The 16,741-nt window shown below is 32.6% G+C and overlaps 1 protein-coding gene and 1 long non-coding RNA gene across 10 annotated transcripts in view; one reads left to right on the forward strand and one right to left on the reverse strand.

Annotated features, from left to right (window-relative positions):
* The first annotated feature begins 935 nt into the window (after positions 1 to 935).
* Positions 936 to 16,741, forward strand: part of LOC146995803 (uncharacterized) — a 227,097-nt gene continuing 211,291 nt past the window's right edge. For 2 of the 7 annotated variants that reach the window (XR_015042552.1, XM_085821814.1), the window contains exons 1-2: positions 1,231 to 1,706; positions 16,110 to 16,146. Coding sequence is in view for 4 of the 7 variants with exons in the window: in XM_085821814.1 (XP_085677940.1) it covers positions 1,609 to 1,706; positions 16,110 to 16,146 (135 nt within the window). In the remaining 3 variants the exon portion in view is untranslated. Of the gene's footprint in view, positions 1,707 to 7,089; positions 7,177 to 16,109; positions 16,147 to 16,741 lie in introns of all 7 variants that reach the window. The other 5 variants (XR_015042553.1, XM_085821813.1, XM_085821816.1 and 2 more) reach the window with 5 other exon arrangements.
* Positions 11,167 to 16,741, reverse strand: part of LOC146995804 (uncharacterized) — a 98,188-nt gene continuing 92,613 nt past the window's right edge. For all 3 annotated transcript variants that reach the window (XR_015042556.1, XR_015042555.1, XR_015042557.1), the window contains one exon: positions 11,167 to 11,312. This is a non-coding gene — a long non-coding RNA (uncharacterized LOC146995804). The remainder of the gene's footprint in view (positions 11,313 to 16,741) is intronic.

A 16,741-nucleotide genomic window follows, 5' to 3' on the forward strand; every position in this document is an offset into this window, starting at 1 on the left:
TACGAGCTTTGTCCAAAATCTGTGGCATCAATTTACAACACACTACTGCCTACCACCCCTCGTGTAATGGCAATGTTGAGCGCCTTCATCGAACATTGAAAACAGCATTAAAAGCCCACAACAACATATCTTGGACGGACACGTTACCAACAGTACTTTTGGGTTTGTAAACTATTCAACAGTACTATTCAAGAAGATACCAATCATTCTATTGCGCAAGTAGTTTATGGCCAGAGTCTCAGACTTCCTGGCGAGTTTTTCAGCGAACCAAGTATCCAGACAGCATCGGAGACTTTTGCTAATAAACTCCAGAAACAGATGGAAGTTGTTGGACCGAGACTAATTCGTAAAAATTCATCTGAACAGATATTTGTCCATAAAGACTTAAAAACTTGTTCTCATGTGTTCCAGCGAATAGATCGGATAAAAAAAAACCTTTGGAACCTCCTTATGAAGGACCATTTCCTGTTATTGATCGCAAGGACAAACATTTTACTATTAGCACAAAAGGAAAACATGTTAATGTATCCCTGGATCGCCTGAAACCAGCATATATTTTAGCTGAGGAAAATTCTCAGTTGATACAACCTGACTACAGTAATTTGCAGAGACCGGACTCAAATTCGGATGTGAATCAAAAACCTTCTCGCACAGGCAGAACTATACGTTTACCTGTTAGATTCAAGGACTGACTAAATTATTTTGATAGTGGTTAACACTGCAATACTAGTTACTACCTATTTCTCCATCTTCGTAACGTAACTTAGTTACTGGTGGGGGAGTAGTGTAGTGGCCCAGTTATTGCATGAGAAATAATTATTTTTTATTTCATATATTTGTTCATGTGTTTAATTATTTTATAAAATTAACTTTAATATTTTGTTAATATTCATATTTATATTTAAATTTCTTTATGCTGAATGGCAACTAGTTCTAGTTCTGATTCATGATTGCTAGGTTTTGGTTTCAAAACGTTGCTCGTAGCGTCGCATTTCGATAGCTGGAAAATAAAATGCAATAACTTAGCTATTTGTTTATAATTCATGCTGTTACTAGTCATAAATTAATTTTAAACATTAGTAGCCAAGGCTACAGCGTCACCCCTGATCAACTTCTTCACTACTGAAGACTTTGCACTTTTATTACAAATGCATACGACTTTTCCAGTTTATGGAATTTAACGAACTTTTACAGGTCCTTAGGGGATTGATAAACATGTAGTGGTAAAGGCCCTCGGGTCGAACACTGCTTAACGAATAATGATCTCTGATCTCCCCGTTGAATCACTATTATAAATGTTCGTTTTACTTTTCAAACTGTTGCCACCAAATGTTAGAGTCTTGCATTATATTTGAAGAAATTAAATAATGAAAAATTAGAGTAGCTCCTAAACACTATACCATCTGGGGGGCAAGATCTTTTTATTATAAATTAATTTTAATAGAAAAGTTATTTTAACATATGTGCGTTTAAGAAAAAAGAGCAGCGAAAATTTCCCAAAAACGCAAGCACATGAATTTTGGCAGCATAGTTTTGTCGAAAATTGCGCGATTTGGCAACGTTGAAACGTAAAGCTGATTCGCTGGTTGTGTTTGCGCCAATGAACAAATGTGTTATTTACCGTGTGCTTTTCTTTTTAAAAGTTCCGAGACTTCAATGGATATTGATGCGGGTGATGAAGAAGAACGCTTCAAAAGGCTTGCTGTGTATGTATTCACTTATATATATATTTTTTCAAATACACAAAATATTGGTAAAAGTTTACAATTGGGTGCCCCTTGTTTTTTGGCGATTCTTTTTTTGATGCCAAGATCGGCACCAGGAAGGTACAATTTCTTGATGGTCGCTACACAAAACAAAAATAAGAAGTCAAAGAATTGTACAGACTCTGTGTCCATGAACACATTGATCTGTTTTCACTTAAAAAAAAATCCTAGAATTGCACAAACTAGGCATTGCGCACTGCCTTAAATTTGCCCATGTACACATCAATCTATTTTCATTTAAATAAAATCAGGAAGCTAAAACAGAGTTAAAACTATCATGGTAACCAGAAGTAAGGTTTCATCGCCAAAATTTAAAAAAGTTGTCGTGAAGCGAAGGGGCACTCAGTTCTACACTAGAGCGAAAATATTTATATTCGTGATCTGTTTGTATGTAGGAATTCAATATACAATTAAAGTAAAATGTTTGATATCCAAATGTAATCGAATATGTGTAGTTTCCTAAAAAAGTGCCAGAATATTTAAATGTGATTAACCAAATTTTTGAAATGATCTTTCTGAAAATTTCTAAAATCATGTATTTAACAGCTTTTGACACTATAACATATTTTCTGAAGCAGGGCAGAATTTGAAAGGTGAAACCTCTTGGAAAACACACAAAGATGTCTTGTAGAATATAATACAGTATTATCAATTAATTACATAACTGCTTTTCTCTTACTTGAAGCAGAACTTTACTAATCTTGTGAGATATTTAGTCCAAGACAATTTAATTATAATATTGGGTACTTTTCCGTTTCGCCGACGCAAATCTCGCCAAGCAGACTTTATTGGCAGCAACATACAGTATACACATAAAAAATTTAACCAATGTTAGTTTTAAGAATTTTTTATTTTGAAGGCATAAGCATTTTAGTATGGTTTAAAATTTTGTAAAAAACCAATAAATAAAGACAATAAATTTGTAAAAAGACATTAATTTAAGAATTTACTTTGCTTTCATCCTGATTCGCCGGTTCATATCACGTGACCCCAAGTGATCTTATCTCATGTAAACTACGCTACAAAAATATAATTCTCTCAGTAATTATCTACATTAATTTCAAGTTAAATCTTATGGAATACAAGTTCAAATGCAAGAATTATTTTAATTCGTACGAATAGCTTACTCAGAAATTATGTAAAACCGCAGTGCTTTACTTCGCTAGTGCATTCTCATTAGATTTGATGAATTTAACCCTTGATTTTCCTTTTCTATATCTTCGCGTTCAGGTGAGTGGTGTGATTGCATCGTAATTAATTACCGCGAATGGTCTCAGGGCAAAAAATTTAACTATCTTGTAAAAATTCTATGTAATTGTATGTCAGTATTGAAAGAAACAATCAATCTGATAAGAAATGGCTGCGACTTGTTTTGAAAATGAAGGGTAAAAGTTTGCCAGCGAAGATATTCCGTTTGGCATCAGTTGTACCATTATTGGCGACTTTATCGTTTGTGCCGGCAAAACGGAAAAGTACCTAATATTATTTTTCAAACTTAGGTATATTTATATTGTAATAGATGAGTAAGAATTAAGGATACAGTGGATATTTAGCTGAAATATGCTAATCAGCCTAAATGCTACTATTTATCCAGTAATGTTAAATATTTAGGAAGAGAAAAATTTCCACACTTTTTTTTAATAATTCAGGATCTTTATTGATTATTTATAATGGGGATATTTCCATTCTATTTTATTTCTTTCTTCCTGTTAAATAGTCTTAAAATTTGTTTTAATTAAAAATAAATAAAAGTTGTAGATTGATAGAAGCTTTCCGTAATGTGAAACAACCTTTCCATGAATACGTTTCTTCCCATAATGTTATGCAATTAAACTTTAAAATATTAGATTATGTTAATTAAAATTTGGGTAAAATCCTATAAGAGCCCTTGGCGACAAACTGGGAGAGTGCAGAATCACCCACTGCTCCGCACGTTTCTCAAAATTGCCAACTTGAAAATAGCAAGTAAAAAAATTGGGGTAGAGTAGACTTTAAGGTACCCCTTGTATTATGGTGAAGTTGTTGTTTGATTTATCACCAAGTTGTTGTTTCATTTATGGTAGCCTGAGTAGTTGAATGTTATGGAAACCCTATTGTGACATAATCGGGTGCATGATTCTGGGAAATTTTGAATCATGGGATGTTTTGTAAGCGTTTTTGTGGTGTGTGTTGGTTTGATTCTTTAGACAGTAGAATGGCCGAATGTAGTAAGATTAATTTGAAGTTTCTGTACAATTTGGAGCAAAAGGGGAAAAGAGCTTTAATTGACTGGTGTGTAAATGTAGGTTTACTTAGTAGCCATTATAAGTGTTCTGTATGTAGGAAGGATATGCGTCTAGTCGAACGTAAAAATTGTTTAGATGGATTTGAATGGGTTTGTAGGAAGAAAAGTTCAGATGGTCACTATGTGAAGTGTTCGATCAGAAAGAGTACCTGGTTTGAAAAAAGTCATTTGAGTATGATTGATATTTTGATTTTTACGTGGCTCGGGGTGTACGAAGCGAACTCGAAAATCATGGTAAGTGAATATTTGCTTTTGGTAGTGCTTAAATATATAACATGTTTTTTCTTTTCTATGTTATTTTATTTTTTGGTTTAAAATGTATTTTATTGAGATTTTGCATTTTTTCCCCCTATATTGTAGAATTTGGTGCTCCTTTGACTTTTTAAGTGTAAATATATCAATGTGTACATGGAGAAAGTAAAGGGAGTGTGCAATGCAAGTTTGTGCAATTCTGGGATTTTTTTTAAGTGAAAATAGGTCGACGTGTACATGGATAAAGTTAAAAGAGTGCACAATGCCATTTTTGTGAAATTCGGGGATTTTTTTTTTTTAAGTGAAAATAGATCGACGTGTACATGGATAAAGTTTGTGAAATAATGAAGTATTTATGACCTAAAGGGTATCAAAATTTACAAAAAAAAAAAAAAAAAAAAAAAAAAAAAGAAGCTTAATATTGATTTGTTTGCCTTATTAAACATTTCTCTCAATGCAAGTTGTTTAAGTTGCTCCGTTTGTTGCGCTAATACATTCTCTTTAATTCTGTAGACAGGCATAATCCTTTGCTTAGTTACATTGTTGAAGTCCTGTAACTGCTGTTTCGAGAATTCCGATTAATTTGTCAATCAAAATTTTCTCGTTGTCAGTAACTTCTCTGTCACTTTCTTCACTATCAGTAGTGTATTTTCTGGATCTAGAACTATACTACAGATTTCGCCATTCATTAATTGATTGATGATTGAGAAGGATTGTCATCACAATGAAAACTTCTTTTATATCATCCTCATTTATTACAGCTTGTCCACATTTCTTTACAAAATCCGTTAATTGGAAAATTTCGCCTTTGTTTTGCTATATCCGAAAACCTTTAAAATTAGTGGCTATCATCATCAAATTTAGCTATCCTTCACTGTACATATTTGGCTATGCATCATGAGCTTGGCAACTAACGACAAGTTGTTCTGTTAAATTTTATCTTGCTTCTATCACGCACTGAGACAATTATGCCTGAATTATATTAGTTTTGTTATTTATCATACTTATGTCTATTTCTTTCACGTGCTTAAGGCTTATTAGAGTTCTGAATAAATAAATTCCCACATATATTTCAGCCTTATTGAAGGCCGGCGCTAGATATCTTACCGCCTGATGCAGTCTCTGTGGGTCCTAAATTCTCCGAGTCTCTGCAGCCATATGAGCCCTGGTGCTGGTTCTGGGTTTATGTGAATAACAAATCAATTATTCTTAATTCAAATAGCCATAAATTTAATCTTTGAGTCTATGAGTATCATCAACAAAATCTATTTTTATCACATGGAAAGAAATGTTTGGTAAATGTTTCCTCGTAAACATTTTTTTAGCACATTTAACTTAAATCTGTAATCATCGCCAAGCGTAATGTCAACATATAAGGTTACCATACACCTTTATTATTCAATTACTAACAAGAAAAATTGGGTACTTTTCCGTTTCGCCGGCGCAAATCTCGCCAAGCAGACTTTATTGGCGACAACAGACAGTATACACATAAAAAATATTAAAAAAATCTTAGTTCTAAGAATTCATTTTTTGAAGGCATAAACATTTTAATATCACTTAAAACTTTATAAAAAGCCGATAAATAAAGACAATAAATTTGTAAAAAGACATTAATTTAAGAATTTACTATGCTTTCATGGTTCAAAATCCTAATTCGCCGGTTTATATCACGTGACCCCAAGCTATCTCATCTCACGTAAACTACTCTACAAAAATCTAATGCTCTCAGTAATTATCTACATTAATTTCAAGTTAAATCTTAATTTGGAACACAAGTTTAAATGCAAGAAATATTTCAATTCGTACGAATAGCTTACTTAGAAATTATGTAAAACTGCAGTGCTTTACTTCGCTAATTTATCCTTATTAGAATTGATGAATTTAACCCTTGACTTTATCTTTTCTATATTTTCGGCTTCGGGTAAGAGCTGTGATTGCATCCTAATTGACTTAACTACTGAAAATGGCCTTAGACATAAAACTGAACTATCTGATAAAAATTCTATGTAATTATATGCCAGTATTGAAAAAAACAATCAATCTGATAAGAAAAAGCTGCGACTTGTTTTGAAAATGAGGCGTAAAAGGTTACCAGCGAGAATATTCCTTTTGGCATCGATTGTACCATTATTGGCGACTTTATCGCTTGCGCCAGCAAAACGGAAAAGTACCAAAAATTGTTTAGGCATCGCTACATGAGTCATTACTGAAGTTGTCATGTTTTGATAAACATGCGGTGATGAAAGGAAAGTATAATAAATAATGATTCCCAAGGTTGGCGTCAGATCAATGATGTATCTATGTGGAATGTTTCAGTTTGAGATGTGTACCATAAAGCGAATACGCAGGAATGAAACCAAGTTACTGATCCTGATCGTACATATTTATGCTAAAAGGTTTGTTTCTTCAATAACAATGTATTTCATTTAGTGTCAAAGTGAAATTAAGAATTGGCACACTCCAGATGTTTTATTATGCTCGGAGGGGGGTGGAATCAAATGTGCATGCGTAAAACCTAGGAGAAAAATGTTGTTGGTGGTTTTGAGGTCCGGATTTTAGATCATTTCGGATAATGGATGTCTGGATTTCAGACTTTGTACTGAATTTCTTATTTATTTTGATTAATATAGCAATTGGATTATATGGATGATCTTTAACTTTGTTAGAGATTTCTTGCTGGTAACTTTATGCTTTCTTGACTACTGTTATTATAATGACTTTTGAAATTGCTTGTTTTCATGAATGTGTTTGATTGATTTAGAAATTCTGAATTTTCATCCACAGAGAACCCGTTGGCGCCGTTGCTGTTTTACTCGCCAAGTTCACCTATGGTTGATGGGCGTTGGTTATGAGATATTAAAACACATGGAAGTAAGCCGCGTAAACATGATATTTAAAGAATATAATCAAAGTAATTAAAGAATAAGTAACATAAATTCATGTTAGCAGAGAAAACAATATATTAAGCATATGAAAGTGAAAATTCAAAATTAACTGGTTAAACACGATGCACGAAAATAAATTTGTATTTAATTCAAGTTAGCACAGAAAACAATATGTAAAGCTTAATGGAAGTAGAAAAATCATGTAATATTGAGCTTTGTAATAATGACCCTTTTTCTTGGCAATTTCTTGGGAAAATTGAGATCTGTCTTTGAATATCTTTCAGTATTATAAAATTCCAAAATATTTATGTTTTTAACAGTGCAGTTTCTAAAGAAATTGTGAATTTACAATTAATATCTTCATTGCATAATTTTAAAGTACTTCCAAAACTACGATTGAAAATCCATTATGATCGCATAAATGAAATGAATAGATATTCTCATTTAAATAGAAACTTAATTGCAACTGATTACATAAAAGTTTTTTTAGTAATAAATTATATTCTGCTCTGACTTATTTTTTTAAATTTTATGTATATGTTCATGTATTGCACGAAAAAACCAACATATTAACTTTACATTTGGCATATCGATTTTTATTAAGACTTGCTTTTTTGCATGTAACCAGGGTTCATAGTGGTCCTTATAAGTGCTTATAAGTCCTTATATTTGAAAATAAAATATAAAGGCCCTTATAGGTGCTTACTTTTTCTTTAAAGCCCTTATTTTTTTGTTTTTAGTGCTTATTTTTTGCTTTTAGTGCTTTTTTTTTAATGAACGCGCTATTTTCCCCCTACCAAAGCCGAAACTAAATAAACAACTTTTCTTAATATTGAATGTCAGGTGGTGAATCATACTCCCGGAAATAGCTTTTCCCCCTTTCTCTGCATTAACATAACCTTTGGTGCGCACAAAGAGTACAGACAGGTGCCCGTCGTTATATTGGTCAAAGAATTGCGAAAGCAGTAGAAAATTTTGGTACATTCGGCATTCTTTTCCTCCCACCCAAATACTATACACGTTTAAATTTCTATCCAGATCTTAATAATTTGCATTCTCGTTCCGCTTGGTCAGTTCATATTTGTGTTTATTATGATCATTATGCTTATATTATGAGTATATGTATGAATGTTTATAATAACAGTTGCAGTAACTGCTGAAGTATAGTAAACTTCCAAAAATGGTTGTATTTTAACACAGCGTTTTAGGAATAATACTCGGAATGGCTTAAATAAAGGGAAAGTAATCGAATAGTCAAAATAATTTAATTTTTTTTGGCCAATACATTATATAGTGCGAAGATTGGGAGGTTCTCCCCTTTCTCCGCAAAATCTCAAATATTGAAACTGTTACAAGTTCGCTGCAAAACAAGCAACGGACTTTTTTTTTTTTTTTGTCACTTTCCAATCTGGATTGAATAGGACTAAAAGTTCTGCGGTCTACCAACCCAAGCGAAGAATGATTCTATTGCGGAAATTTAACGCCGTCTGTTGAAAATTAGAATGAAAAACACCCAAGTTACTCATATTTAGTTCTTTATTCTCCCAATTTCAGCAGCTGTTGATTCCGATTGCATAATATCACGTAGGGAAGAATTATGGCACACGTACTGTGCAATAACGTTTGCGATATTTCGCAGAGATAATTAATTAATTAATTTTGATGTTCTGTTTGAGATTTGTTTATGAACACTTAAAAGAGTTTTACTGTGTTTGCTAAGCAGAATATTTTTCAGTTCCATTGGTTTATTTTTATATGATTCGTATATCAAAATGTCAAAAGCATTTATTTAGCGGAAAAATCTAAAAAGTGGCTACAGTCAACCCCCCCCCCTCCGCTCCTCTTTTTCAAGTTACGCTCAACTGTCCGAATATTCGCCAGTTTCCAAGTATGCGGCTTAGTTAAGCTTTTACTGTTAAAGGATGACTGCATGAAGCAAATTTCTGTCTTCTGATTTCAGAAATGTTCCTCTTTTTTACTTAAATTACTTTGCTTGCAATATCTGTTAAGAGAAAACTGATATACAATGAAAATTTAGAAAATATTCAGAATTTAGATTTAAATTATTTAAATATTAATATGAGTGGAAAAATAAATTGTATTTATTATTAGGTTCCAAGCAAATACAATAAATATGCCTTATTATTATTTATTTTCTCTATTTTGAACTGAAATTTCATCATTAAATCTTGTAATATAGTTTAGTTCTGCATAGTTTTTTTTTTTTTCTCTCATTGTAAACTAGTTCTGTAAATTGAACTGTTATTTAAAATTTAAAGGGAAAAAAAAAAGTAATTATTTTCCATGGTTGAGGTAATGCTTATTCTCTCTTAATAAATACTGCATTTCTCATATTTTAAATTGCAAGTCTAATTAAGGTTATGCAATTGTGTATAATGTCATTAGACAGGTGCTTATTTTTTTTCTTAAAATGTGCTTGAAAAGTGCTTATTTTTTTAACTAAAATGTGGCTATGAACCCTGTGTAACTCATAACGAGAACCAAGGAATATATCATTTTTTGTGCACTGCTTTGCAACTGATATACAGCTCATCAGCAGCTAAACAGTAAAGTGACTGAACTCTGGTAGTTTAGTTAGCCAAGCTAATGGGCAAGTTGTATGATTGTTTTCATGGTATTCCCAATATGTAACGTGGATTCAAACCAGTGTCCTTCAGAAAGACCTCCTTGAAGGCATCTTTTCTTTTAGGCAGATATCTCTCCCATGCTTTTCCATAATTTAAACAAACCCAAATGATGTATGCTGCTAAAAATTTTATTTAAAGTCCATATTTAATAACATTACAAAAATTGCAAATATGGTCCAAGTTAGATCATTTTTAAATGCATATATTTATTTTAATTACACTAATTGTATATATTTATTATATGAATATTTTAAATGTCCATTTTATCATTAATTATTATTAATATATTTATGGACAACATTTCTTTTTTGATTGTTCTGTCCAATGTATCCTTGATTTTAATTTCACATTTAAATTTTCACACCATAATTTTATAAGTCTTCTGAAATTTAGTCACAATTTCACTCAATTTAACCGCGTAGTTCACAAATGCAGCATAAAAACTATGTTAATATCAGTCACCAAGGATGTATGGATTAGGTTTTTCATGCATAACCATGAGTTTTTGAGTATCCATAAAACTATTCTGTCATTTTAGAGAATCAATAATACTTTTTATTTCAGTTTAATCATCTCTTTGTGTGTCACACCTGAAATCTTCTCAAATGTTATTGTTTTGTTTATTTCATGCTTATGACTGCATAAGAAGACTTAAGTGAAACAAATGTGTCACAAGCAGTGACACTGAGATGTTATTTCACATATAACTGAGAAGTACAGCACTAATTAGCACTGTAATTGTTAAAGAAAGTATCCTGGCTTGTAAAAAGCTTCGTTGCATGTAATGTGAACTTAATAACTTTATCATTTTAAAAATAAGAAGGGTTTGTGTGTACTTAATTCAATATACAAAGCATGTGAGAGCTAGCTGAAAAAGGCATGCTTTTGTGAATATTTTCTAGGGTAAATAGGCTCATGGAAAACCACGAAAATGTCACAAAATTCACAAAACACATACGAAAAAAATAACCTGCACAACCAGCTCGTTTTTCAGGATTTGAGCCGAGATTGAACTACCACTATTCAGCCTTCTTAACCACTCGTAGGACTAAATATGTAATATGTAATATCATGTAATCAAAAGTTAACTATGTGTTGTGTAACAGGATTGCTTTCTCAAGTATCGAGGTAGGAAATACTTAATCTATTCTTTTTTTTAAGTGTTTGGTCATGGTATTATTCATTACATGTACTTTCCATAATTCATATAGAATATTAATATTTCTACTACAAGTGTCTTTTTTAAATTTTTAAGTGTTTTGCTTGTTGATATTCTCAAAATTGTATCTGATAATTAGTATAATAGGTATAAATACAGTAGACATATATAATCGATCAGGAGTGGCTAAACTTTATGTCAGTGAGAACCACAACTGCATATTTACATCATAGGTGAAGTAGGTTTCAGACAGCAAGAAATGTCGATTCCAAACAATCATTCAGTGACAGTCTTAGTTCAATAAGAGCCATGTGCCTGTAATAAATTAATGAATGCATGACTTTTAATACATCCATTTTACATAAACAGTTTTTCAATGTTATTTTTATCAATTTACTTGTAAACAGTTTAAAGCATTTTATGTTGAAACAACTGCCTGTCTTTCATAGTATATTTGACAGTGCCAATAATTTTCAGTATTGAAATTCTATTCAGTAGCATTGTTAATAAAACTTTTGAAGAGTCATTTGCACTTGGATTCATTACACAAGTAGTGGTTTGCTAATTTTGATGACTTTGAGTATCCATAAAACTATTCTGTCATTTTAGAGAATCAATAATACTTTTTATTTCAGTTTAATCATCTCTTTGTGTGTCACACCTGAAATCTTCTCAAATGTTATTGTTGGAAAAGCATTAACAATATATTATCTGGTTAAAGTTTTAAGCCATAAATATTGTTTTTCTCATAATTTTAGATGACCATACCAATAATAAAAACATTACTTAATTAATTATTTAAAATGCATATTTTGGCAGGTGATGAAGTCAAAATATTTTATCGGTTGGAAACCTCATGATTCTGTGTGCTTAACGCTACGTTAACAGCCATGTTACCAATTATCATTAACCCCTCTCCCGCCATATTTTCTTCCACAAACTAGCATCTGTCACCGAAAACTTCCTTTATTATATGAAAATATTTCTATCTATTTGTTAAAAGTTCATAAATAATAACGTGAAAATACAAAAAAATAATAATAAATAAGTGAAGAATAATTTAAATTGGCAAATGCGAACAATGACGGTGATAATTCAACAAAATGAACGTTAGAGGAATGGTTGCAACCTTCTTACAAGCGAATAGGTTGAATCTGCCGGATTACCAGGTTTGAACTATTATCGCCAAAGTTGGCGATGTTTACATTTGCCGGGTTCTTTGCGGAAGTGTTCCGAAATTCTAATTACGAGGGCCATCCAGGAAGTAGATTACGTTTCCGTCTGTGTCCGCTAGGGGCGGGGCTAGCGCGGCCATCTTGGGGTCAGAGCATTGCGCAGCTCAGTCTGCATCTAGCCGTGCTAGTGAGAGGTTCGTGCTGTGCTCCGTTCAGATACTGTGACGGTTTGAAATGTCTGCGTTAATTGAAAATCCCGCGAGCTGCGAGGTGCGCTCAGTAATAAGGTTTCTGACTGCAAAAAACTGTAAACCGATAGAAATCTATCGGCAGCTTCGTGAAGTGTATGGGGACAACATTATCACTGAAGGTGGAGTGCGTCAGTGGGTCATAAGATTTCAAAATGGCCGAACCAATGTTCACGACGAAGATCGAAGTGGGAGACCCAGCATAGTGACCGCCGAACTTCTCGAAAAAGTCGATGCTAAAGTCCGTGAAAATCGAAATTTCACAATAACGGAACTTTCTTTGAGTTTTCCACAAATTTCGCGAAGTTTGTTGCACGAAATCATCAGCGAAAAGCTTGGTTACCACAAGTTTTGTGCAAGATGGATTCCAAAAATCTTGACAGAGGACGACAAAAATCAGCGAATGGCTGCAGCGTTGAACTTTTTGGACGCTTACCATAAGGATGGTGACTCTTTACTCGATCGCATCGTTACTGGTGACGAAACATGGGTGAAACATGTGAACTGTGAAACGAAATTGCAATCAATGCAGTGGGGGCACACAAGTTCTCCCCAAAAACCCAAGAAATGCATGCAAACAATGTCGGCAAGGAAGATGATGGCGACTGTTTTTTGGGACAGAAAAGGTGTAATTTTGGTGGACTTCCTGGAAAGAGGCACTACAATAAACTCTCAAAGGTATTGCCAAACTCTCCAAAAACTCAGAAGAGCAATTCAAAACAAGCGCAGAGGAATGTTGAGCTCTAAGATCTTGTTGATTCACGACAACGCCCGGCCCCACACGGCAAATGTCACTCGTAAAGTTCTTGAATCTTTTAAGTGGGAGTTGTTTCCTCATCCGCCGTACAGTCCCGACCTGGCACCGAGCGACTTCCACCTATTCCCAGCAATGAAGAAGTGGCTGGCTATGCAGCGTTTTGATGACGACGCACAGCTGCAAGAAGAGGTAACGAAGTGGTTGAAGGCGCAGGCGGCCGAATTTTTCGACGAAGGAATTTCCAAGCTCGTACATCGCTACGATAAATGCCTTAATTTGTATGGTGACTATGTAGAAAAGTAGTATTTGAGTGTGGCTTTCATCTGTATATAATAAAATTTGTTTCCTATACTTTGTTTATTTTTTTATTCCAAAACGTAATCTACTTTCTGGATAGCCCTCGTAGATGTAAACAAATTTCATTTAATAATAATTAAATGCCGTGTAAAGCTTCAAACTTATTTTTTTTTTAACTAATACTTAAAAGATCTAACATTGTGGTTCTCAACCTATTTTGCCCTATTCCACCCCTTTCACCATTGCTAGAAGATCATTCCCATCATGCCCTTCCTTTTCAGTACTTGAAAAATGCATATATATATTTATTTAGATTGCTTTTGAACTTACTTTATAAATTAAACCAAAAAAAGTACAGAAAATGTTGGTATATACCAGGATTCGAATAAAAATAGTTTTTTTATATTTATAAACCACAGCTGCCAACTCTGCTTTTTCTTCTGGTCTCCTGGTAGATCACCAAATCTCGATAAACTTGTCTCAGTTGCAACAAACAGGGCGAAAAGAATGACCGGGGTAAGAAACGTTTTTGTTATTATTTTGAAAGGAAAAATCAGTGACAAGATCTTACTTACCATTGTATCATTCATCAAGAAGCACTTTGTGCTCGACATTTCCAGAAGAAATTTGCAAAGTTATGGAATTCATAATTATATTATTGTTAACCTCATTATTACTACAGCTTTTAATCATCGCCAGTTTAAAGAATTTTTAGTTGAAATGGAGAGCGAGTACTCAGATCTTCTGCTGAATAATAAAGTGCGTTGGTTATCAAGAGGAAATGTTTTGAAATGTTTTGCATCCTTATTAACAGAAGTTAAAGCATTACTCCTTGAAATGAGTGTTTATAATCCAGAACTAATGAATGATCAGTAGATCCAAAAATTTTATTTTATGGTAGACGTTACATCTCATCTAAATCAGCTTAATCAAAAAACTATAGGGAAGAGGTGTGTGTGTGTGTGTGTGATTATGGCAAAGCCTCGAGGGCTATCTGCCTAAGAGGAGGGATGCCTTCGTGGAGGACTTTCTAAGGGAAACTGGCTCGTTTTTAACACGTTGCACATGGGGAAAACCACGAAAACGCCCATGCAGCCAGCCCGTTCGCGGGATTCGAACCTCCTATAGGGAAGAGGAAACACAATTTTTCTGATGTTGGAAGAAGTTATTTCATTTGAAAGCAAATTATCTCTTTCTGCTCAAGATTTTTGAAACAGAAACTTTGGTTCACTTTCCAAGCCTGTTGAAACATTCTCAAGAAAATAGATCTAATATTGACATTTGCCATTTCAAAACAACAGTTTTATGACAGAAGTTTTTCTCAGCAGGTTTCAGGAATTCTGAATCAGCAAAGCAACATTAGCCTTTGTTAAAAAACCTCTTAATACTAGTGCAACGGAATTGCATTTCTCTGTTTAATATTCACATTGGCAACTCTGAAATCAATTGCTGAATTTAAAAAAAAAAAAAAAAATATGAAACTTGAAATTTGAACATTTTAAGTGCTGATGTAGAAACATTGGAGAAAAATAAATGTGTGCTTAGTTCACAGCACAAGTAATCTGGAGAAGGAAAACATGTGGAATAATATTATTCCCGACTCATGTAATCAGCTTAAAAAACTAACGTTTGATGTTTTTCTTATTCGAGTCTACATATTCATACGATCAATAATTTTCAAGCATGAACTTTTTGTCAAGATTAAATAGAGAAGTCATCTTATTCATGAAAACTTGTAATAAGGCTTAAAATGAAAAACAACATACAAAATGCAAACTTTTCAAGAAGATGCAAGGCCATTGTTTACATTAGTGTTTTGTTAGTCATTATTGCGATTCAAGTTTTTCAATATATTGCAATTCTCTTTTATCAATAAAATAGTATCGTTATTAAGTATAATATCAAGTTTTATTCGACATATATATATAGTTTAACTAAGACTTAAAAACTGAAATATTGAGTTAATTTTAGGGAGTGTTGTGGAGCGAAAAAAGATGTAGTGTTGAGAAAGGTATAAGATGGTTTGGACATATGCAGAGAATGAATGGAAGAAGATACTTGAAAAGAGAATACAAGTATTAATAAATACAGTGCTGAACTGTTGATAATTGACTCTGTTGACTAATGAGTTTGCCTTCACTGGCCAAAGGGATATAAAACTGAACTGAGAGCAAATTGTGTGCCATCTCAAACCTTTTCTGCTGCATGTACTATGCCCTAAAAGGCTGAATTGTTATTATGCCCAACAGTGTTATGTTGTTATATGTAAAGATTTTAAACAATTATTTTTTTGTAACTGTTTCTGAAATTATTAACTTAGTGTTTTATGTTCAGTTTCAGCAGTTTTCTTAGTGTTGATTAAAGAGTTACTTTTTATTACATTTGCTATTCCTTATTACTGCACTAAAGGCTATGATTCTGTATACATTAATTAGCAGCATGTTTAAATTCTTAGTTAAAGGTCTTCAATTTAGTTTCATAATTATTTATTGTATACCTTCTTCATATTCATCTGAAATTTCAGAAGAAATTTACTTCCCAGTTTAGTCCTTTGAAGCAACTTATATGTAAATATTGTATAGCATATTCTGTTATGTACTGACTATTGAAATGCATTTTTATTTCTTTTTTGCAGGACATTTTGCAGTTTGAAGTCTCTATGTACTACTGAGGTAAAAAAATTCTTTTATATCTAATCTGAAAATGAAATATTTTTTCATAGGAAATAAATTCAGTTCTTGACAACTGCATTCTAAATTAGAATTTTAAGCACATGTGAGAAAACAGGAAAGTGCTTTCCAGTATTTAATTTTAAAAAAAGTTGAATTTTTATTTTCAGAAATCATCTTAAATTTATTTAATAAAGATCATGGCAAATGATTCCAAAATTTTTGGTGCATGTTTTACTTGTCCCCAGAACTTTCTGAGTTGTCCTGCTGTGGATAATTTCTACATAACCACTGAATTTCTGTGATTCTGATTAATTCAGGCTCCTAAGAACTTGATGTTTGTGTCATTATTTGATTTTTAGGAAAGTGATTATTCTAAACCTCATGTTTATAAAAAAATTTACTGTAGTTTGAAAATATGAGTCTTGGATGATAATATCAGCGACTCTTTTAAATATAAGCTACAACTTGCTTAAAAGTATCTTATGCAGTTAATGCCACTAGATACCTTTCAACATAAAAAACATCTTCAGAATTATTTTTATTTCTTGCATTTGCTGCAAACATGAAAGAAAAGAAAAATCTTATAATTAAATTT

This window comes from Stegodyphus dumicola, chromosome 8 (genome assembly GCF_044657685.1).
Source record: "Stegodyphus dumicola isolate Sdum_Otavi_A_Nest chromosome 8, ASM4465768v1".
In the NCBI taxonomy this organism is placed as follows: Eukaryota; Metazoa; Arthropoda; class Arachnida; order Araneae; family Eresidae; genus Stegodyphus; species Stegodyphus dumicola.